The sequence below is a fragment of the Trachemys scripta genome, chromosome 6 (assembly GCF_013100865.1).
Source record: "Trachemys scripta elegans isolate TJP31775 chromosome 6, CAS_Tse_1.0, whole genome shotgun sequence".
NCBI classification, from domain to species: Eukaryota; Metazoa; Chordata; order Testudines; family Emydidae; genus Trachemys; species Trachemys scripta.
Genome location: NC_048303.1, coordinates 86,500,274 through 86,525,198, shown reverse-complemented (window position 1 = coordinate 86,525,198; position 24,925 = coordinate 86,500,274). Strand labels below are relative to the sequence as shown.

The window sequence follows — 24,925 nt, the reverse complement described above, 5'->3', positions numbered from 1 at the left end:
CTACACTTGTTGAACTTAAATATGTGGAGGGAACATTCAGAATAGGGAATGTAGTACCTGGGTGGATAACCTTGCTGAACACTGACTACAGGATAATGGAACAGAGGGAGTAGAAGGTGAGATAGGGATTCAAAAAGTCAGCTGAAAATGGGGTGTATGCTCTGGCGAGAAGCTTGCACACTGGTTTAATAAATCTGCTGGCCATGGGGTATATGCTTTGGCGAACTTGCATGCTAGTTTAATAACAGGAAATATTGAGTCTTTGCTCTCTCTGAAGCATGAATCTTGCCTGTTAATCAGGAAGAAAAAAGCACTTCATAGAATCTACAGCAAATATGGGAGTCTCATGGGGAAAAGAAACTTGCGTAAGTGCTTTTTGACAGCCATGTATTTAATACTTAAAAATACACAAAAAAGGGAAGAATCAATACAGGAACAAAATCAGTGAAAGGGAAAGCTAATGTTACAGTGGTGACATGCATTCATGTCCTGCTTTTGCCTGGTAATGCAGTACCATTAATACGTCTCTACACAGGTTGATTTGACTGCAAGCCATTGCTTACGTTTCCTATGGAAACAAGGGCTTGAAGTAACATGAGCCAATACCAGTGCAAGATCTGGTGAGAAGTCACCCCAGATCTTATGAAGGAACCATGGAATTGATGCACCAGCATAAGAGTCATACAGAAGGATCTTTGCAAGCATGACCGCCTCTCTCTCTCTCATTTATATTAATTGTTCTCTTCACATGATACTTGTATGGGCAAAATCCATCCCTGTTGTAACAACATGACTTCAACCACAAAGCCATAATTTACTGGCTCTAATAATTATCAGGCATCACAGCACAGGGGAGTTTGAAGGAGGCTAATGTAGTGGTTTTGCAGATTATTACAAGGAGCTCTTCCCAGGTATTGGGGGTGGGGATTGCATGGGAGAAAGTACAAAGGTGGCTGTTGGAAAATGTGACAAAATAGGCTATAAAGGCTGGCATCATTGGCAGAGCAAGTGTTGAGGGCTGTGTACAGTGAACAAGATAACAGGTAGGGCAGGGCTAAGCCATGAAGGGAGTTAGAGGATCCTCCAAACAAATGCTGAGCAAGTAGAGAGGTATGAGAGATAACAGGAGAAGACAGAGTCATGAAAGCCTAATAAACAAGTGATCTGATATTCAAAGGTGTTAAGCCAATATTATCTAGCAGTCTACTTTCTGATTTAGGGTATTTTGTTTAAGCTTCCCCTAAAAGCTTCCCCTGGCTGGAAGTGTCATGGGTCTCCAAAACAGCCCTCAGTCTTCCAGGGAGGACTGCTAATAACCTGTGATTTTTCTTTTAATATCACAAAGACAAAATCTCAACATTAGTGACAATTGGTTTATATTGTAACAGGCTTCCCCTCCCCAACAGCTGGGGTGCAGGTGGTATGATTTGAGAGAGGTCGGGGAATGGCCATTGAAACAAAGCATTCTCTTTTATTTAACTTTTACCTTAGTGTTTCATACAGTTGCCCATCACTGTATTTCAGCATCTTCCATACAAAATCGCTTGCAAAAGCAAAATCTCTAGCAGACATCATAGTCTCTAGATCTTCTCCTTTCTCAAGGTAAAACCCCTGCATGGGGTAGGGTGGTTTGGTTGGTTTTATTTGCTTACTTGGTTTATTTGTTTGTGTTTTGGGAGGTGGAGCCACTGGTTTCCAGCTCTAGGGGAGGCGGGCACTATTGGGTGAGAGCTCTGGCTGCATTCAAGTGTGTTGGATTCTTTTTGATAATGTGTTCTGGCCTCATTCCTTTAGATGCCCCTGATGCTACAGTATTTTCAAGGCTATCTGCAAGAAAAAGGACTAGTTTGCAACCCCCCTGGGGATCATGCCCTGCACATTGGGCACCCCTACCTTACTTTTATAGTTTCCCCAAAAAGAAAGGGAGCTCAGACCCATAACAGAACATTTTTCCTCACACTTGATCTCACCTGCTGACATGAATACTGATGTATGTGACAAAGGGATCCAGTACCTGAACACAGGAGGAAAGAAATCCATGGAAAATTCAGGCAGTTCTCGCTGCAAAGCCAAAAATATTGGTTGCCTTGTAGTGGTCATAAAGGAAGCACATTGAGCCAAATTCTCTATTGGTGTCAACAGGAAACAATAGAATGGCAAACATTTACACTAGCAGAGAATTTGGCCCATTGAGATTACTTTTGGGTTTCTATCTATCGATCTATCTATCTAAAAAACATAAAAGTTCTCATTGCAGACTTGTTTCTGTAGGCCATTCTATATCAGTCCAGCATGAAGCCAGGAGACAAACTGAACTACGAAGAGTGAATATTAAAGAGGTCAAGACAAAATGATCTTTTGAAGTAAGGAACCAGTCAAAGGGATATAACTCCAAATGGCCAACACTGGGTTCTGTTATGCTCTTTCACGTGGGACATAGAGAAGCACTAGGCTTTGAACATGTTATCCCTGCTAAATTGTGAAGCACAGCAGACAACAAGGGTACATCTACACTGTGACATGACTGCAGCTGGCCTGGGTCAGCTGACTCGGGCTCGTGGGGCTCAGACTGCAGGGCTGTAGACATTCGGGCTCAGGCTGGAGCCCAAGCCCGAATGTCCACACAGTAGTTTTACAGCCCTGCAGCCACACAAACACAAGTCAGCTGACCTGGGCCAACGATGGGTGCTTAATTGCAGGGTAGACATACCTTAAGTGCACATATCATACATCATTTGTCTTCTAACCAAGATCAATGGATGGAAGTAGATGAACATAAGGGATTGTTTGTGACCATCTGATCCAAAGCCTGAAAATGTCTTTCAGCAAGGCCGTGCCAGGTGTAAACCAAAACCATATGTTCTTGCCTTTGAGATTTATCTGCTGCAGTGTTTTTCTAATTCAGCCTCTTTGAGCTTCTCCTTTCCTGTGTGCTAGCATCAGTGTTCTTGTCTGAGCATGCTCAGCTGAGTCAATCTTAGGCTATTATTTAATTTGGACCTCTTTTCATCTTCTAACATGTGGGAAGGTAATATGCATTACTTCAATGGCAGTCAATAGCCAGACATATCTCCAAAGCCAAGAGGCTAAGTACCACAGGAAGTCAGAAATGGAGCAAGAAAAGAGCCAGAGGCCAACACCAAGAAATCATGGTGTGACTAGAGTCCAGTGGAATTCATATTAAAAATCCATTACTGCTCTTTTGCTTCACAACAATGGGGCAGCAGAAAAAAATCTCTTTATTCTTATAGTATGATCATGAAAGTATTTATCCTGGTCAGAATATCTAAAGTACTTTAAAATATAATTCTATAAGAACATTTTTTTTTGAAATCTAAGGAAAATACAGTTACAACCCTGTAGAAAAAAATATCAGGATAAAATTACCAGTCTGGACCTAATTGTTCCTGTAAGGCACTAGCCACTATAAGGGACAGCGCAGAAATGCACTGTCCCAAGGAGAAGTTGGAGAGGGATTGTGCATCAGGAAGCTCCAAGGGGCACCAAAGGATTGCACCGAATGGTGCAAACTTCTACCCATGTTCCCAGTGCAGAGTGTGTGGATGTGAGCTATGGCCCTGCTTCCTCCCCTCCCCCTTTTTGATAATGTGATTGTCTCTGGTCCTTCTGTGGGGTACACAGCAGGGAGCAGAGAAGCTCCTTGTACCCTCCCACCCTCATGCATCTCATGAGGAGCAGTCACAATCTGGCTCATTCCCCCCCCCCCCCACCCCACACACACAGAATGTCAGCTTAGAAAAGAATTATTTTCCCTAAATCTTCCCACATGCTTACATCTTGGAAATGATGTGCATATAGCAAATGGGTAATGTGCTTGCATCCATGCTACATGTTTTCTCTTGTGCACAGACAATACACAATGAATAAAGAGAGAGAGGCTCAGTCCTGTAAGATATATTTTCTCGTCATTTTTCTCCAAAGCAGACAGCTGTTTCTTATCTGGCTCCGGCTTCCATCTTCTTAAGACAAGAAATATATTCTTAAAAAAAACCCAGTGAGGATGTTAGGCAGAACATTTCGGAATGGAGAAAACCCCTGTTTCTTTGGAGTTTTCTTAAAAGCTGCAACTGTCCCTTGAAGTGGTGGCTATTGACAGCCAATGAATTTCATTTCCATTGGAGACATTTTGTTTAAAATTTTCTTTCTGTACGAAGCCAATGTTGGATTTGAGAAAGCAAAATCAATAATAGGTGTCAGCAAATGGTTGCCCTGCTCATTCTGCCTTTGACAAGTAATTTTAGGTGACCCCATTTAATCAGGATGAGACAGTACTTAGACACTGTTTAAGAAATTACCCTTCGATTTGTGCTCTGGATAAATGATTCATGAAAGAGCCATTCCAGTTTCTTGCCAGCTCGGAGTGGTCGCATTCAAATTGCATTCTGAAAATGCAACAATGAAAACTGCTACAGTGAAGTGTCAGCTGCAGTGCTAGACTTTGATTGTAATGTAATTAAGTCAGTGCATTGCGGAAATGGAATGTAACTTCATGTAAAACAGTTAGTCTGTCAAATAAGCAAGCAACAAAACAGTTTGTGTACCTGTTTATTCACATTTATCACACTGATAAATGTGAATAAACCCTGATGAAGTGGATGTTTGAATTGGTGTAAGTTTATTTGTCTCCTGATATGTAAAAAACTTGCCATCTCTTGGATGGTGGATGTTTTAATTATATAACAGATATGTAGAAAACTGAAATGGGTATTTTAAAATTAAGCAAAGGCCATTGTTTTATCTTTTTTCTAATTAGTAAATATAGTGCGCTTATTAGGAGTTGCAATTTACAGTCAGTTCCCTGTACTGAATGTATAAAAAGGTTTCCTTGATTAAGTGGACTAATAACAAATTAATTAGATCATAACACATCACTGTGGTCTAGCATTTACCCTCATATTTTAGGTATTGCTCAAATATATCAGAAATGATTTGAAATCTAATTGGCATAACACAGAGGACCAGTTTAATTAGTTGGCTTAGTTTAGTAACCTCATTTATAAAGAAAGCAGCCACATTTTAACCACAATGCCTTGCAACGTGCAATGATTTAAAAAATAATTAAAAACTGGCCTACCATATAAAACTGGATGCCAGCGTCCCGATCAGTGCAAAATTGATGTGATTAGCAGGTTGCCTTCCTTTTCACTATTCTGCTTACATTCCTATAGATGTGTAATGTACACTCCTTCCTTCCAATCCTGTATACGTGTGAGGAATGAACAAATGACAAAGGGATTTGTTTCTCATGCTAATCAGAGGCTGCAGAGGACTTAGAAGTGCCTCTATTAAGTTATATGTCTAAGAAAGCTTACAAGCTGTTCTAATAAAATAGATGTGGCCCTTCACACTAAAAATACATTAATATAAAAAGGACTGCATTTTTGAGTAAAAATAAAAAAAGTAAAAAGTAAAAAGTAAAAAAAAAGAACATTTTTTATTTGTCTGCCAGCTTAGTGGTAACATCAACTTGAGATGTTCGGAGACATGAGACTCAGGAGTGTTTTTTTCTAGAAAACTTTAGCAAGGCTTTTCTTGTTCTTCTCTACATTTTCATGATGTTTTATAGCAGCACAGATGCACACACAAACCTAAACACACATCAAATAATGTTGTGACATTATATGTGTAGCTAATATACCATCTCAAGGAATGTTTTCTCCCAACTGTTTGCTGTGTTCTGGACTTCATTATCTAAAAATCTTCGCCAAAAAACAGGCATAATCCTTGTAGCTTTGCTAGTAGCATTCATCTTCTAAGGATCTGAGAACTCAGTAATGACAAATACAGCATCAGTATTAATACTTCACTTGATAAATTGCAGAGATCTAGATGCATTGCTTAACGTTGTCAACTGTGACTTCCCAGCAAAGTGAAAGGCATTTGAAAAATTACCGCTCATGTTTCAGGCTAGGGGAAAACTACTTTTTCAAACAGTAAAATGGTTTCCTTTATGGACTGCTAAACCAGAATCAGGGTTTTAATTGGGGGGAGGGGGAGAGAGACAGGGATGTTCCTGCAGCTGAACCCTCAAAATAGCTATGTCAGATTATTTAAAGGTGAAATTCCTAATGGGATCTCCAAATCCATCCCCTACTTATAAGCCATCTCAGGGAATGATAAAGATGTCTTTATAGTGATACTGTGAGCCAGTCATGAGAGGAGAATCGCATAAAATAAACCATTTGAAAATGTGAGTTTGTCGCTGGCTCTTTAGTGGGACGAGTAGGGAAAATGCTGCCAAGGTTTATTAGTGACTTGGATCTTCTTTCTGAGCTTGGGTTGCATACATAGAATTAAAGGGAAGAGAGCAATTAAGCTGTAAATCATGAGAGCTCCTGGGTTACTTGTTACTTATTTTGACCTTGCATAGGCTGTGAGATATTAGATCAAAGCCCCTTAAACCCACCTGAGAAGTGCTCAATTTGCATAACAATTAATCCTATCACTTTTTATCTCACCAGTTGCTGTGGCTTAATTGTAATAATAATAATTAATAAAGTGCAAAGAGAACAAAACAGAAGTGGCCACTCTCATACTGGGTTCTGACAGGCTGCCAAGGGGAATGAAATATTCCATTGGGTTGGAACAGGCCTTGCACAGTGACTCCACAGTCCATCTGAGGCATAGGGTAGGAGTTGGTCCTACATGTCCACTGGGCTCTGAATGTTGTCTTAACCCTCTTAGTCCTAAAGAATTCAGACAACCTCCCTCCTCAGGGAGAATGCATCTCACACACATATCCTGTCTCGCAATAAGGCCATGACAAGGGAAAACATCACTCAGCTTTGTTTTTAAAGGCCTTACTTTTGTATGTTCTGAGTAGGGACTAATGCAAACAAGCAATGAATACAGGTTATAACTTATTGCTGGAAACAACAGAAGAGTTCACAGCATTTTGATATTTCTCCTACTATATTGGATATAGTCCTATCAAGTCTATGTAATCTACCAATATAGGTACTTATAACACACTCGTAGTCATAGTATCTGAGTGCTTTAGAGGTTACCTCTATGGAACGATGATCCTTGTGCATATAAAGGAGTCACCAAACGAAGCCTTTGTTTTAAGTCCCATATGAAATATGTTCTCCACCTCCCTCAGCATGCATACAAAGACCCAGAGGCAAAAACGCCAATTAGCAAAAAGAAGGCTACTAGCTAGTTGTGCTTAAGATTGGTCAGCCAAAGCAGGTGACTGAGGGAGGGGAAAAATTTGTCAAGTTACAGGGGAATCTTTGTTTCTAACTCTAGGTCCTTCTTCAGTTATCAGCAATGATGATGATTCGGCAAGTCCCCTCCATCACATTTCGAATGGGAGTAACACTCCATCCTCTTCTGAGGGCGGCCCAGATGCTGTCATCATTGGAATGACAAAGATTCCTGTCATTGAAAACCCCCAGTACTTTGGAATCACCAACAGTCAGCTCAAGCCAGACACATGTAAGTACAGATGTTTATATGTATTTTGGTCATTTATTTTTCTCAGCCATGAGCTGGGTTTCTTTACTCGAACTAATGGGGTAATGATGTAACTTGCAAGGGTAGTGGGGGAGGGGGGGTTAAAATGTATTCAAGTGATTAAGGACATTGGTACATGGGATGAACTGCTTTACATCTGTCAAAGCCAAAAGGCCAAATTCAGCCCTTGTGAGGAGTCAATTAAGACAGCTGCACAGAAAGCCTACAAAGTTCACTGAAGTCACTGAGAGACTTTCCATTGATTTCAATGGCCTTTGGATCTGGCCATTGCACCTAATATGAATTTGACCCAGTGTATTCTCAAGAAAAGACTAATCTTGCTTTGGGCCAGAACCAGAAGTCAATATTTGCATAGTATCGTTATATACATTCTGTTATCAAATTACTTGTGTTGTGGCTATGAATGTAAATTCACTTTGAAATATATAGATATTTAAAAGTAATGCTAAAATAGTGTTGAGATTAGAGGGTGACAACTTTTATTCTTCTGCTTTATTTGTATAGTTCAGGTTTATATTTAAAAAAAGGTGTTTAATATTTAAGATGAAGCACTAGGTTTTGTTTTCACCTCAGATAAACAGTAAGTTTAACTGTCACATATATGTTCCTAGTCAATCAGGTTGGAGGCATACGAAATGAACGGTTCAAAAAGCACGCCAGGCTTCTGTTACTGATCTCCAAAACAAATATTAGTTTTGCAAATGAACATTTTAAAAGTTGGGGGAGGCTGTTATTGAAACATTTAAATATAATAGTACAGCAAATAATAAATATATTGTGGTCATCCACAAATACTGTGGATAACTACTGACACTAACATATTATAACAGGTGAGGCAGTAATTGCTATAATCAGAGTTTCTTAATGATTTCCATTCTAATTCACAATTTTCAGTCATTTATAGCTATCTCAAACTTTTACCTTTTGGACTGAAATTGTTGTGGCTTGGTCCCTAGGGATTTTTTAATGCTTCAGCAAAAAATGGTTTTGTAGCATGAGAAGAATGAGAAAAAATTACTTTCCTCATTATTAAAAAAAAAAACAATCTTTTTTTTTAACAGTCTTAAACAGAGGTTGAAAATTGTAGTAGAAATGGCCCATATTGATGACAAATGCCTTTAAGTGGTCCAATAAAAAATATTCTCATTTGACTAAGTTATGAACCTTAATACATTGTACACTTGACATGCCCAATAGATTTTGTATAAGCTTTTCCTTAAATTCATAGGCTGTCTGATCCATTTCCAATGGAAGTCAGTAGAAAGACTCCCATTGACTTCATTGGGCTTTGGATCGGGCCCCATGTGTGTGGTTGAGGAATGCTACATTGTGTATTGATGCATGTAATTGATTTAACTATGCAGCAAAAATTTTAGTGTGGATGCACAAGCTGGGTCTTTTGTCTTAAACCTTAGACAGTTTACAGAGTGTAACAGGAACCCTCCTCCAATCGCTGTGTGTTTTTTAACAAGTAGAAAGGCTGAGAACAGGTAGGGTGACCGATGCCCCAATTTTATAGGGACAGTCCTGATATTTGGGGCTTTTTCTTATATAGGCACTTATTATCCCACCTCTATGCTGATTTTACACATTTGCTATCTGGTCACCCTAAGACCAGGGCACCTACCTTTCCTGTGAAACCCTGAGATAATTCCACATTGTGCACTAAGCACAATCTACCGCAGAATGTCAGGGTGCCTTGGCAACACCAACTTTTGACACTTTCTGGCTTGTATTCATGCAATCTTAATATTCTCTTAATGTTATTTTCTTATATAGAATTATTGTATAATAATACATCTCCAAATAATCTGATATACCACATACAGTATGCTGAAATAATTTTTTTGTACTTGATAAGCATAAGGAGAACATTGTATATGTGTATTGTGATTGGGAACTCAATTCCTATGAAAAATAGAATTCATTAGGGGATTACAACTGGAGTAATGTGCCCTCATGCCATCTACAAAGTTACATAAAGGATCAAGTGTATGAATATTAGGCTCTTGTACTCCTGCCCCCAGCTACGTTAAAACACATTTTAATTGGTTTCAGAGTAGCAGCCGTGTTAGTCTGTATCCGCAAAAAGAACAGGAGTACTTGTGGCACCTTAGAGACTAACATTTTAATTGTTCTTCTGAAAGCAAACTTCCGTGCATGTAAAGTCTCTGGCTTTAACAAAAATGTTTAAAAAATGTATGTGCTCTGTTCCAAAACAAAGAGGTCATTTGAGTTGAATAGGAGGTTGAAGCTCAGCTATAGAAGCATTGCATCACAATTGAACAACACTAACTACAGTAAAAGTTGTAAGTCAACAATCTCAGGTCCTGATCCTGAAAAGATTCAGGTCTTTTCTACTGAGGCCTTAACTAGAGCAGCAACACGCACTATGCAGGGGTGATTTCTAAAGTGCACTGACGTGTTGTGCATTAATTGGTCTGTGTAGACTTTGCTGGTGCACACTAAAAGTTTCCTAGCATGCTTTAGTATAGTGCCTATTTGAAACACCTCCCACCCCAGTATGCATAACTCCACTGTGTAGACGTGCCCTTAAACATGTACTTGATTTTGCACATTGTGAGTAATATCACTGACTCTAATGAAATTACTCACAGGGAAAAAATTAAGCATGTGTGTAAATGTGTAGAGAATGAGGGTTTAAGTCTTCACATTACTATGCATGATATGATTTGAATGATGAGGAAGGTGGAGATCTGTACATCAGGTCATTCCACGTTCTGCTACACTGCATTGATGTTCTCAGTGTCTGAGGTATTTGGGTTTTTATTATTTTAAACAAAGAGAACCAGGTAAACTACTATAGCACAATATAATCAAGACAAATCTGGTCTCTTCTAGCACATTAAGCATGTCCAATAAAGAGGGTAATTTGAATTGTCTGAGACAAAAATGGTCTTCCCATGAATAATTTCACACACACTCTCTCTGTCTCATTCACTCACTTTTTATTACAGTGTTGCACTTGTCCTTCTGCGATCTGCAAACCTCCTCCTGATTTGTATTTTTGATATTTTTATAAGCTGTAAAGCTCTCATACCGTTTTCCTGTTTACAGTAATACCAGCTCAAAATGTCATCTGGTTTCTCATCTCAAGTAAAATAATTAACATTTATGTTTACTCCATATCCAGCCTAAATACAGCTGTCGTCTAAGTATTAGACACCCCGTCAATGACTGTCATGATGGGAAATGATTGTCATGCAGGACCCTGTGTGATTAATATTTTTTATGCTGCATTTTTGGGGGCTAAGTCGAATCACTTTCCAACACTAATGCTATATTTAAATGGAATTTGAAGGAGCATGTTTGCAGTGAATTGCAAGTGGAGTTTGTTTTTTCGTTCTCCATTTAAGTGATGTTTTAACCTCTCGTCAAATACCTAATCCTGTAGACAGAGCTCCAACACTAACTCTGAGAAGTGTGTGTGTGTTTATAAAAATAGCAATCATAATAAATCCCATTTGAAATTCCATCACCAAAAAATCAGCATTTCTGCCACTGAAAAAAATCATTCCTGAGAAGAACCAGCATCTAAAAGTCTGGAAATGAGGAGACTAGACATGATAGTGCTCCCTTCCCTTCTTGGTGCAGTCACTCAAGATGAAAAATCAGAACTGGTGAGGTTTAGTTTCAGTAAGCACCCAAAAGTGTGGAGGTGAAATCCTGGCCTTGATTTCATTCTGGATGCTTATCTAGACATTCACTGAATGTACTGATAGACAATTGAAAATGACCCTCCCTCCCTCGTCCATGCCTATGTGATATTTCCCATTCCAGCCATCCGTGGTTAAACATCCATTTTCCTCTGGCTGTCCTGCAAGCCCACAGGACTCAACTCTAACTTCTGCCCATCTCACACCCCCATCCTGCCATGGCATGAACACTCACCTACTGCTGGCCTCAGGTTTCTCTGCCTTCTATTCAGGGTCACATAGAGATTTTGAAGGGCCTGTGACAATAACTGACACAGGGCCTCCATTCTTCCAAAGAAATTACCACTTGGAGTGCAGGTTGTGCGGGGGTGATGGTTGGAGAGGCATTCATCCTGCAGCAGCATCTCTTGTCTGGTAGGGCTGGGCCCAACTCTCTGCTCCAGGCATTGTGAACTGGTTTGACTTGGCTGATGCTCAGGACTTAAATTCTCAAAGAGTACTTCCTGGAGCCCCCCGCGGGAGGCATTGGGACTCAGAGAGTCAGCCCCAAGAGTTTAAAAATATTTACTGGAATTTCGCTCCAGACAGCTCCAACTGAATTTAAGCCCTGCTGCTGCTCCATCATGACCCTGTGCACTAGGTTGCTCCGCCACTCGGTTTGGGATCCCTCTCAAACAGGGGGCCTGGGCACACTGCTCCCCGCTCTTCTCCCCCAGGTGGACCTGCCTTTATTGGCTGATCTGCCATTGCAGAAGGCCTGAGGGTTTCCACTTGGAATTTTTGCATTCTGTGATCCACTGTGTACCTTAAGGCACACCAAACTTGTTCACCTGCTTCTACTTAAACTAAAGTCAAGTATCAGCCCTTTTTGTTTGTAGGTACCTAGCTAACTGGGTGAGAGCACTCAGAGCCTGGACATGACAAAATGATCTTTGGCATGAGATCATTTTAAACAAAGTTGCAATGAACGGGGAGCACCCTGTAGTCGTCTCACTTGGGAATGGGACTTTCAAATGTCACTATCAGAAATGAGGCCAGACATTCGAGTGAAGTAATCTTCAGTGTAGGACACTCACATAGATGGCAAATCTTCCAGAGATTATCCTTACTTGGCACCAACTATACTGTCTAAAACCTCACAGGCGCAATGGCTAGCCGTGCTATAAAGGTCATTTTTTGTGTCTTGTGAGTTTTACTAATTCTAGCGGGACATCGTAAGCCTCAATCTCATTGGCCCCTTCATTGAGACCAGGACTTTTCCAAGATTAGCATTCAACAATCAGGCATGGCTGCTAAAGTTACCAAACTGACACACCAAAGCTGTTGAGATAGGACTGAAAAGGTGAAGCCTATCAATTCAGTAGTGCATAGCTATTGAATTTGTTAAATCGTCATTTAGCGAACTGCTCAGTACTTGGAATATATCAGACTATTATTGTTATGTTTTAACGATTAAGGGTGGAACCTCTCACAGTAAATAACACTGCCTTGTTGATAATAATGTGAAAGACAAAAGTTCAGGCCCAGAGATGCATAAAATATCAATGAGATTGCAAGGGTTGTGATTTAGGGCAGAATTATCCCACTGCTTGGATAAGACACTGCCCTGAAGTAAACTTTGGGACTGGAAGAAGCAAATTCTGCCATGAGTTACCCCCAGGAAAACTCCATGGATGTCACTGTAGTTGCTTCCATGTAACTGTGAAAAATTTGATCTTTGCTCTTGGTTTCTTGTGTAAAGGTTCCTGAACCAAATCTTGGCCTCAGTCACAACAGTGTAAATCTGAAGTAACTCCACTGACTTGAGTTTCCCCATACCAGCTAATTCAAATGCCTTATAGTTACAATCCTCCTTTCTGCAGTTATTTTTTTAAAGACATTCTCACTATCGCAAAATCAGGGCTGGCTCCAGGCACCAGCTTGTCAAGCAGGTGCTTGGGGCAGCCACTCCGGAGAGGGGAGGCACGTCCAGCTATTCGGCGGCAATTCGGCAGACGGTCCCTCACTCCGGCTTGGAGCGAAGGACCTCCCCCCGAATTGCCGCCGCAGATCGCGATCGCGTCTTTTTTTTTTTTGGCTGCTTGGGGTGGCCAAAACCCTGGAGCCGGCCCTGCGCGAAATGACATTCTTGGTAGGGGTGTTAACTAGTTCCTGTGTGGTTTATCCCCTGGATATTTGTGCTAATGGCTAAGACACAAAGCCAGGTTTGCTTTAGAAAACATGAGGAAATCGGTGTCCTTCATATGGATAGCTCATGGTGTGTCAGGATATTTCTGATGCCTTTTTTAATCACTCAATCATCATTTTCCTCTTGTAGGTGTGTACTGCTGTGATGTACATATAAGTGCACATGCCTGAGTGTGGAAGTTTAGATGTATACATTAGGCAAAAATCTGAGTGACATAATGGGATTCATTTTTATTTGTAAATAAAATAATGACACAAGCTTGTGCTTCATCAGATTAAAATGAAATGTTTAATCTGAACCGAAATTAACAAATTAAATATCATCTTCTTTTGATAATAGAATATTGAAAAATAAGGCAGGGTTAGGGTAGACTCCAGTGAAAAATAATAGTTTGACAGCCAAGATGTTCCAGTGAGCCTCAACTAACATGATGGGATATAAGGAAGGAAATATATTTATATTTTTTCCAATCAAATTGTGTGTTTAACTCAGAAGATATTTATATATTTTATGGTCAGGCTAGATATTTTCAGATTCAACTGCATATTTTTATACAGCTGATTTGGTTGGATACATCACCACACAGGGTGCATGACTTCTTGATTGTCCTGCAGACTTCAGTGAAGGAAATGTTACGCACGCCAGTAGTTATGCTTCACTTTTCTTCAACTGGGCAGCAGATTTTTGCATTTTAGACCATCACAGTTTGAGTCCTACACATTTTGCTAATAATCTGGCTGCATATTTCCTTTGCCCAGCACAAAAAATATAACACAAAATAAATTTGGTTGAAATTAGAATGTTTACCACCTGCTGTTCATCTGGGTTCTCAGCAGGCCACTAATTTATTTAGTTTTTATCTAAATGGAATAAATGCTTCCAAAGACTGAAGTCTTCAGCCTTAAAAACTTGTTTTCCTTGCCCCATGGAAAGTTCAAAACCAAAAAGAAATTAATCTCCTTTCCATTTTTTTTGTAAAAGTGAACCTAAAAGATCACCATTATCCAGATTGACATTCATGAAGCAGTGCTGATCTGCACAAAATTGATTCTTTTCACTTAGTAAAAGAGAAAAGCAGAAAGTTGTTATATTTTCAGCAAAATGTTCCGGGTCCAATTACATTTCACCACTCAGAACAGTGTGTGATCTTGCACTACTTATTTGCGTGATTTAGGGTGACCAGATGTCCCGCTTTTATAGGGACAGTCCCGATTTTTGGGTCTTTTTCTTATATAGGCCCCTATTATCCCCCACCCCCTGTCCTGATTTTTCACACTTGCTGTCTGGTCACCCTAGCGTGATTACTGCTTACTCACACCAGGATGCCCACTGCTGTGAATGGGATGACTGACATGAAAAAAAGCATTGTAAGTTCTGGTCCTTAATTTGTGAACTGTGTAGCTTGAACAGCCTATTGTATGAAAATTCAACCCATGAAACATGCTTTTGGAAGTTTGTTAAAAGAGAAAGATCCGAACTGAAGTATGCATTTTGGTTAGCAAAGCAGTGTGGAACGAGCTAACGTGAAATGTGCAGCCTAATGGCTAATGCATATAGAGTGCCAACTTCTGCAGTTGAAGTAGATACTTCATTAGTAAATTTGGCAGTTCAATTAGGCTCTGATTAAGCAAACCATCCCTCTTCAGCAAAGCACCCAAGTACATGCTTAAAGTTAAGCACATACGTACTGCGGAATAATGGATGGATGTGCTTAATAGGTTTTCTGAATTGGGGCCTTAGCCAAGGACACTGTTGGATCAATAAAACAGGCAGAAAAACTGTTAAACAAGTGTAACTTCAGTGACACCATTGAACTGGGCCATTTGCTTCAGTTATTTGACTATTCAGATCTGTCAAAAAGTATGTAGCTAAAACAGTGACATGCACCTGACAAATAATACTATACAGTCACACAGTGTTACAGTGACTGAATGATCCGTCTCCAAATTCATGATGTCTGAGAAATTCAAGAGATGTTCATTTTTTAATATATATTGAAAGCATTTTGTAAAATAATTTAAGTGGATTAAAAAGGAGATTCCCCCTGTGAAATCTGTAGGAAAAAATGTAATTTATAAAAAGAACTTCATTATTAAGAGCCAGGGTGTGATTCTTGCTCCTATAGAAGTTAATGGGAGCAGGAGCAGACTTCTGGTTCTGTATTCCTTGCCCCAGTGGGAGTTTTGGCTCAACCAGAAATGCAGGTCCTGAGGAAAAAAAATAATATGTAGACACAGAGAACGTGAGTGCAAAATAAGAAAATAATAAATTCCAAAATATATAGTTTACATTTCAACACATAATTAATTCAACTATGTGATATTTTTCTTTTGGCATAAAAAGTCTAATGCATCTTAAGGTCAGTGAGTCAGAAACAAATAAAAAAACTCGGAGCCAAAATGATTCATAACTATATCAAACATTACATTCTCTCCAATTCATTATCAGTTATTGCATCACCGTTAAGAAGTCTGTGCTTGCTTGATGTGCCTGGTCTCAGGCAAAAGCGTTCCAAAGATCAGCTTGGAGAAAATGATTGATTGCTAGTACAATAATTCACAGCAAATGTTGATTAAAACAGACTAGTATTTCTCACAGTTACAGTAGAAGTGACATTGTTTCCAAGCTATGCAGAGTTTTCATGCCTTTTGTCAAACAAATGCCTATAAGAAAATGAAGTGCCTAATATTATATGATGATTAATATTGAGATGAGTGGGGCAGATTCTGTACCACAGCAGGGAGCAAATGGGCCTTGAAAGGGTCAGAATTTCTCCAGTGTAGAAAGGAAAGAAAGGTGTGTAAGGGGAGTATTGGAGTGGGATGGGGAGAGGCTAGAGTCTTCTGGGTACAGGTGAGTATCATCTTACGCGCATTTAACATGCACAAATTCAGCTTTGCACAGTTGGCAAAAACAAAACAAAACAAAAACAAAGAGAAAAATAACAATTTAAATACTGTACCTGTAGTGCGGGCGATTCTGCTTTTCGCTTTATGCGCTGACAGTGGAACGTAACCCCAGCGTAAGATGAGACTCGCCTGTATTGTGAGCTACAGAAAAGCTCATTAACAGGTGTGGAGAGATTTGCCAAGGTGCTGCATCAGTCCAGAATCCAAACAGGAACTCTTCTGAACTATGTCTTCTGTGCTATACTGCGGCATGGAATTTGGGCCAGTGACTCTACTGATATCCATGGCCATATAGGAGACAGTGCAGCTCCCTGTGGAAAATACTTTCAAGAGGCAATTATACAGCATCCTCAGGAGGAAACCCAGACTAAGCTAAAATGTGAATAAATTCCAGGGCAGGATGTAGATGAAGCTTGGTTGGGGACACTCCTGTGTTATGCGCAACAGAGGGTCCTGTGGCACCTTTAAGACTAACAGAAGTATTGGGAGCATAAGCTTTCGTAGGTAAGAACCTCACTTCTTCAGATGCAAGTCTTGCAAGTCTTACCCACCAAAGCTTATGCTCCCAATACTTCTGTTAGTCTTAAAGGTGCCACAGAACCCTCTGTTGCTTTTTACAGATTCAGACTAACACGGCTACCCCTCTGATACTTGACTCCTGTGTTATGGGCAATCTGAGGGTCAGAGAAAAAATGGAATATAACTTTTAAAGTGTTGCCAGCAAAAAATAAAAAAAAAATTATCTAGCACCTACAGAATAGTTTGCACCTTCAAAGCACTTTGCAAACATTAATTAATTAATTCTATTGATATCGCTCCAGTTTTTTGTTGCCCATAACAGTACAATAGTTAGGTCAGAATGATAATGCTGTACTCCTCCACAGAACTGATGTAATTAATTAATTAATTTCAGTTTGTGTACACATTCTTTATAAAGGAGCTCCAGTCCTTTGATGTAGGCACTCCTTGACACATTTTAAAAATACATTTATACACATAGTCTATTCCAGGAACTCTCTTCACTCAGTAATTAACATAAATCATCGCCCAGCAGCTAAAACATATTTCTGATATTTATGATCTCCTACCAGAGCCCTCCCAGTTTTTCTCGCAGCTTGGAAAAATGACTGTGCCTTTCAGCATGCCTTGAATTCGATAAACTAGTTCTATTTAGGACTGACAAGGGAGAGTTTCAAAACTGAAGGGTCCCTCCGAGAATATCCTAAAGGCCATGAGACTCTAGCCTTGGAACTTTAATCAGCCCACCTGTTTGAAGTCTCTGAGTAGTTCATCACTCCCTGAGGGTGAGGGGCAAAGCTGAGTTGAACTAAGCAGGGAAGACTTGGTATAGAAAATCAATTGCTAGGCGAACTTGAGAGCCACAAACAGAGGCAGCTAACAGGACAGTTTTGGTGGGAGTTTAGAGAGGGACTGTGAGAGACTCCGTGCTATGTGTGATATTTTGGCCAATGATGGAATAGTGGGGATAACCTGCAATGAATGTGCGATGTTCTTTCCTGCCTGAAACTAGAAGAGATTTCCTGTGCATGAAGTACAAGTTGGTGGTTGTGCTGGAAGAAAAGATTCTTGGCTTGGAGGGGCAAGTTGAGAAGCTACTACGAATCAGAGAAGCTGAAGAATTCCAAACCAGGTTTGGGAAACCCCAGTATCCCAGGTTCAAGGAAGGAAGGGACCTGGACACAAAGGAATCAGTTGTAGAGGAAATCAGAGAGGTGGCCTGGCAGTTCATAACCACCAAAGGTCATAGCCGCATGGTTAGAGACAGATGAGGATAGGCAGACTGTGTCCACCAGACAAAAGAGAAGTAGAAGAAATTCCACACAGCTAGAAGTTGCAAATCAATACCTGGTCCTCAGCAGGGAGCTGTGGAAGATACCTCTCAAGATCCAGCAGGTCCATGGGAATGGAGAGATGTATGGGACACATAGGTGGATGGCAGCTTGGGTCAACCTATAAAAAAAATCAAGTGTACCCACAAAGAGTTCTCTAACTATCCAAGGCAGACAGACAATCCTTGATGGATATTCAATACTCAGAAGAATCGAAAGAACATTCTGCCAGGGACAGGCGGACGACAGGATGGTGTGCTGCCTTCCCGGAGTTAAGACACCAGATGTCACTCTAAGGGTATGTCTACACTACGGGATTAATCCGAATTTAGATAATTCGGATTTGAAAAACAGGTTGTATAAAGTCGAAATGAATGCGGCCACACTAAGCACATTACTTCGGTGGTGTGCGTCCAAGTACCGGGGCTAGCGTCGATTTCTGCACCGTTGCACTGTGGGTAGCAATTCCATAGCTATCCCATAGTTCCCACAGTCTCCCGCGCCCATTGGGATTGTGGGTTAAGATCCCAGTGCCTGATGGGACAAAAAACATCGTCGCAGGTGGTTCTGGGTACAGCCTCACCTCCTCCCTCCCTCCTCTCTCCCTCCCTGCATGAAAGCAACGGACGGCAGACAACCATTTTCGCGCCTTTTTTCCTGGGTGGGTGAACACTGCAGACTCCATACCACGGCAAGCATGGAGCCCGCTGAGCTCAAGACAGCAGTCATGAATATTGTAAACACCTCGCGCGTTCTCGTGGAGTTTATACTCAGCCAGGACCAGAAAAACGAGGCGAGGAGGCAGCGGCGGCGGCAGCGCAGCGACAAGCATGATGAGGACATGGACACGGACACGGATACAGAATTCAGTGAAACCACAGGCCCCGGTGCTTTGGAGATCATGTTGTTAATGGGGCAGATTCTATCCATGGAACGCCGATTCTGGGCAAGGGAAACAAGCACAGACTGGTGGGACCGCATAGTGTTGCAGGTCTGGGACGATTCCCAGTGGCTGCGGAACTTTCGCATGCGTAAGGGCACTTTCATGGAACTTTGTGACTTGCTGTCCCCTGCCCTGAAACGCCAGAATACCAAGATGAGAGCAGCCCTCACAGTTGAGAAGCGTGTGGCGATAGCCCTGTGGAAGCTTGCAACGCCAGACAGCTACCGGTCAGTCGGGAATCAATTTGGAGTGGGCAAATCTACTGTGGGGGCTGCTGTGATGCAAGTAGCCAAAGCAATCACTCAGGTGCTGCTACGAAAGTTTGTGACTCTGGGAAATGTGCAGGCCATAGTGGATGGTTTTGCTGCAATGGGATTCCCTAACTGTGGTGGGGCAATAGACGGAACCCATATCCCTATCTTGGCACCGGAGCACCAAGCCACCGAGTACATAAACCGCAAGGGGTACTTTTCAATGGTGCTGCAAGCACTTGTGGATCACAAGGGACGTTTCACCAACATCAACGCGGGCTGGGCGGGAAGGGTTCATGACGCTCGCGTCTTCAGGAACACTACTCTGTTTAAAGGGCTGCAGCAAGGGACTTACTTTCCGGACCAGAAAATAACCGTTGGGGATGTTGAAATGCCCATAGTTATTCTTGGGGACCCAGCCTACCCCTTAATGCCATGGCTCATGAAGCCATACACAGGCAGCCTGGACAGGAGTCAGGAGCTGTTTAACTACAGGCTAAGCAAGTGCAGAATGGTGGTAGAATGTGCATTTGGCCGTTTAAAAGGTCGCTGGAGATCATTATTAACTCGCTCTGACCTCAGCCAAAGAAATCTCCCCATTGTTATTTCTGCTTGCTGTGTGCTCCACAATCTCTGTGAAAGTAAGGGGGAGACCTTTATGGCGGGGTGGGAGGCTGAGGCAAATCGCCTGGCTGCTGATTACGCGCAGCCAGACACCAGGGCGATTAGAAGATCACACCATGAAGCGCTGTGCATCAGAGAAGCTTTAAAAACCAGTTTCATGGCTGGCCAGGCTACAGTGTGAAATATCTGTTTGTTTCTCCTTCATGAAAACCCGCCCCCTTTATTGACTGATTTTCTGTAAGGAACCCACCCTGCCCCTTCCCCCAGCTTTCTTTCAAACCAAATAAAGTCACTATCATTTAAAAATCATTTATTCTTTATTAATAGATTAGAAAAAGAGGGAGGGAACCCGGGTGGTATTTGGGAGGAGGATTGCTGGGAAGGAAAAAGCCACAAAGAAAAGGTTAAAAAAATGACAGCCTTTTGCTTGGGCTGTCTACTGGGGTGGAATGGGAAGGTGTACGGAGCCTCCCCCCCCCCCGAGTTCTTACACGTCTGGGTGAGGAGGATACGGAACATGGGGAGGGGGGAGGGTGGAACAGGGGCTGAAGCGGCAGTCTGTTTTCCAGCAGCCATTCCTGAACCTCCACCAGACGCCGGAGCAGCCCCAGCGTTGCATCCTTCATCCTCTGGTCTTCCTGCCGCCACCTCTCATCTCGAGCGTCCCTCCTCTCCTCACGTTGGTCCCTCCTCTCCTCACGTTGGTCCCTCCTCTCCTCACGTTCACTGACTTCTTTCCTATACTTTGAAACTGTTTCCTTCCACTCATTCAGATGAGCTCTGTCACTGCGGCTGGATTCCATAATTTCAGAAAACATCTCCTCTCGCGTTCTCTTCTTACGACGCCTTATCTGTGATAACCTTCGGGATGGAGGAGGGAGGCTTGAGGAATTTGCAGCTGCTGTAGGGAGGGGAAAAAAGAGAGAATTGTTTTAAAAGCTACATTTTGCAGAACAATGCTTATACTCTTTCACAGTGACCAACACTGTTCACATTACATAGCACATGTGATTTCTGTGCAAGGTCGCATTTTGCCTCTTAATGCTGAGTGCCTGTGGCTTTGCTGCTAGAGATCACAGGTCTGGGCAACAGAATTCGGCTTGCATGCGGCCATGATAAGCTTCTGCGCCCTCCTTTCCCACATACCAAGCATAGCTTGTAGAGTGCTGCAGAAGCCTGGCCAATCTCAGCCAGTGGGGGGGGGGCAGCGTGGGGGGGCTTGTCTGGGCCCCTTCAGGCAAGTAGAGTGCTGCGGTTTTTCTGTTAACATTCAGCAGCACCAGAAAACAAACTAACCACCCCCCCCTCTCGCCATGAATTCTCTGGGATGATCGCTGTACCCTTCCCCCCCACCGCGTGGCTGGTAACAGGGAAGATCCCTGCTAGCCAAACGCGAAAAACTCAGGGCCAATTTCCCATCTGCGCTTGGCTAACTGCAGGGAAGGATTTATTTTCCGCCACAGGCAAACAGCCCAGTAGGAACGGCCACCTCTGTCCCCTTAATTAAGTTCCCGTATTTCAACCAGGTTACCAGGAGTGATATCACTCTCCTGAGGATTACACAACAAGATAAAGAACGGATGTTGCTTGAATGCCAGCAAACACCGGGACCATACGCTGCCAGGCTTTGTCAGGCAATGATACCAGATTACTTGCTGCAAGCATGGCGTGGTCAAGTGTCCTACCATGGAAGAGGGAATGAGGATGCATTGCCCAGAAACCTTCTGGCAAGGCTTTCGGAGTACCTCCAGGAGAGCTTCATGGAGATGTCCCTGGAGGATTTCCGCTCCATCCCCATACACGTTAACAGACTTTTCCAGTAGCTACAGACTTTTCCAGTAGCTGAACTGACCGCGAATGCAAAGTCAGGCAAAGTAATCATTAAAAACCGTTTGCTTTTAAAACAAGTTTTATATTTTAAAAGGTAAACTCACCTGAGGTCCCTTCCATGGGGTCAGAGTCTTGGGTACTGGCTTGGGAGGCTTGGGAGGGTACTTCAGTCAGGGTGATAAAAAGATCCTGGCTGTTGGGGAGAATGGAGTGCTGTGTGCTCTCTGCAAGCTCATCCTCCTCCTCCTCCTCCTCCTCCTCTACCCCATCGGCAGAATCCTCAGGCGTCGCTGATGAGACTATCCCCGACCCAGAATCCACGAACACAGGTGGGGTAGTGGTGGCAGCCCCCCCTAGAATTGCATGCAGCTCGGCGTAGAAGCGGCATGTCCGCGGCTCTGACCCGGAGCGACCGTTTGCCTCCTTTGTTTTTTGATAGGCTTGTCTGAGCTCCTTGACTCTCACGCGGCACTGATCTGAGTCCCTATTGTGGCCTCTCTCCATCATGCCCTTGGAGATGTTTTCAAAAGTTTTTGCATTTCGTCTTTTAGAACGAAGTTCTGCAAGCACTGAATCCTCTCCCCATACAGCGATCAGATCCAGTACCTCCCTCACGGTCCATGCTGGTGCTCTTTTTCGATTATCAGCCTGCATGGTTACCTGTGCTGATGAGCTATCTGTGGTCACCTGTGCTCTCCACGCTGGGTAAACAGGAAATGGAATTCAAATGTTCGCGGGGCTTTTCCTGTCTACCTGGCCAGTGCATCCGAGTTTAGATTGCTGTCCAGAGCGGTCACAATGATGCACTGTGGGATAGCTCCCGGAGGCCAATACCATCGAATTGCGGCCACACTAACCCTAATTCGAATTGCTAAAATCGATTTTGGCACTACTCCGCTCGTCGGGGTGGAGTACAGAAATCGATTTAAAGGGCCCTTTACATCGAAATAAATAGCGTCGTTGTGTGGACGGTTGCAGGGTTAATTCGAATTAAAGCTGATAAATCCGAATTAAAGTCGTAGTGTAGACCAGGCCTAAGATCAGATAGGCTTCTGATGTTGAAGGGCAAGGATCCATTGGTGATGGTTCAGATCAGCACAAATGACACTACATCATGGGATATCTCACAGATAATAGAGGACTTCAGGGAACTCAGAAGCGTACTGAAGAAGAAGAATGTCTAAATTGTCTTCTCCGAAATCCTTCCTGTCCTTCTAGCAAAGGAAGACAGAAGGCAGAAGATTCTGGCTAGGTAAATGGTGTAGGGTGCAGAGCTATGGTTTTGTGGACCACTGGTCCATCTTCTTTGGGGAGAGAGGGCTATATAGTTTGGATGGCCTCCATCTCAGAAGAAGGGGGACTAATCTCCTCAGGGACGGGCTGGCTAAAGCAGTCAGGTGGGGGTTAAACTAATAGCAAAAGGGAAGGGTAAAAAGAGGGACAATCTGAGAACTCAGTGAGCACAAAATTGAGATGTTAAGAACAAAATTAATTAAGGAACCAAATGACAAAAAGAAAAAAAAAACTTGAATTGACTATGCACAAATGCTAGAAGCCTGGGTAACAAACAAGAGGAATTGGAATTGCTCATTTATAAGCATAAATTAAATCTACATCATATTATGGAAACCTGGTGGAATGATTCACAAAATTGGAATGTTCAAGTCAATCATTTATAACCTATTTAGGAAGGCTTGTGTGGTCAAAAGGGGGGGGGAGTGGCACTCTAAGTCAAAATAGCAATACTTGTTTCCAAGTCACCGATAACTCAAAAGAAAATGATCTTGAATGCTTATGGATCAATGTCCTAACAGAGCACAAGATGGAGTACTAGTTGATGTCTGCTATAGACCACCAAATCACAGTAGGGAACAGAATGAACAGTTCCTTATGCACCTATCTACAAAGTGTAGGGTGAAAAAAACCTATGAGATCACGGGGAACTTCAATTTGAGTGATTTACGCTGGAGGTCTCATGCTGACAATACTAAAAAAATCCTTGGAATTTCTAAACGTTATAGATGACAATTTCCTAACTCAAAAAGTGTTATAGACAACATGGGGGAATTCTATATTAGATCTTGTCCTAACAAGTAAAGAGGAACTGATCACAGAACTAAAAATTAATGGTATCTTAGGTACAAGTGATCATGACTTGGTCACATTTATAATGTGCAAGCAGAACAAAGTCCAGACTAGTAATATATATATACGAGGTGCTTTAATAGGGCCAGTTTCACAAAGCTGAAAACAATTATGATCCAGATCTACTGGGAGGAAGAATTTAATCAGAAAAATGTGAATGATATTTGGGGATCATTTAGGACTACTTTATTAGATGCCCAAAATTCACAATTCCATAATTGGTGAGAGAGCTGTGCTGGTTAAAAAACTGGCCTGGTGTAGAGGGGAAGTGATGGCAGCTTTAAAAAGTGTGTGTGTGTTTGTGTGTGTGTGTGTGTGTATATATATATACATACATACATATATATAATATGTGTGTGTGTGTGTAATGAGTATTCATTACAATCATTCATATATATATATATGGAAGAAAGGGGAAGTTGATAGTAATGACTATAAAGCAGAAGTTAGGAATTGTTGAATATTTAAAAGGAAATCCAAGAGATACAAGGAGAAATTTATGGCCAGCAAAGTTAAGGACAGTAAGAACAGTTTTTAAAATATATTAGGAACAAAAAGATGGAAATGGTAGAATTATCAATAATAATGCAGAAAAGTTCAATAAATATTTCTGTACTGTATTTGTGGAAAAACAGATTACATAATCTCATATGGTGATAACACTTTTTCTATATCACTAGTATCTCTGGAGGACCTCAAACAGAAGCTACTGAAATTAGACATTTTTAAATCAGCAGGTCCGGATAACTTGCATCCAAGAGTACTAAAAGAACTGCCTTGTGGACCTTACTGGACCATTAATGTTGATTTTCAATAAGTCTTGGAGAACTGGGAAGACTCAGATGGCTGTAAGAAAGCTAATGTGCCAATTTTTAAAAAGGCTAAATGGGATGACCCAGCTAATTATTGACCTGTCAGTCTGACACTGATCCCGGGTAAGATAATGGAGCAGTTGATATGGGGCTCAATTAATAAAGAACCAAAGAAGAGTAATGTAATTAATGCAAA

General features: G+C 41.8%; 1 protein-coding gene across 3 annotated transcripts in view; it reads left to right on the top strand.

The window, feature by feature from the left end:
* The window catches only part of NTRK2 (neurotrophic receptor tyrosine kinase 2), a 273,512-nt gene that overhangs the window by 151,231 nt on the left and 97,356 nt on the right, over window positions 1–24,925 (top strand). For 2 of the 3 annotated variants that reach the window (XM_034774167.1, XM_034774169.1), the window contains exon 13: window positions 7,273–7,461. In XM_034774167.1, coding sequence (XP_034630058.1) covers window positions 7,273–7,461 — 189 coding nt within the window. The remainder of the gene's footprint in view (window positions 1–7,272; window positions 7,462–24,925) is intronic. The other variant, XM_034774168.1, reaches the window with a different exon arrangement.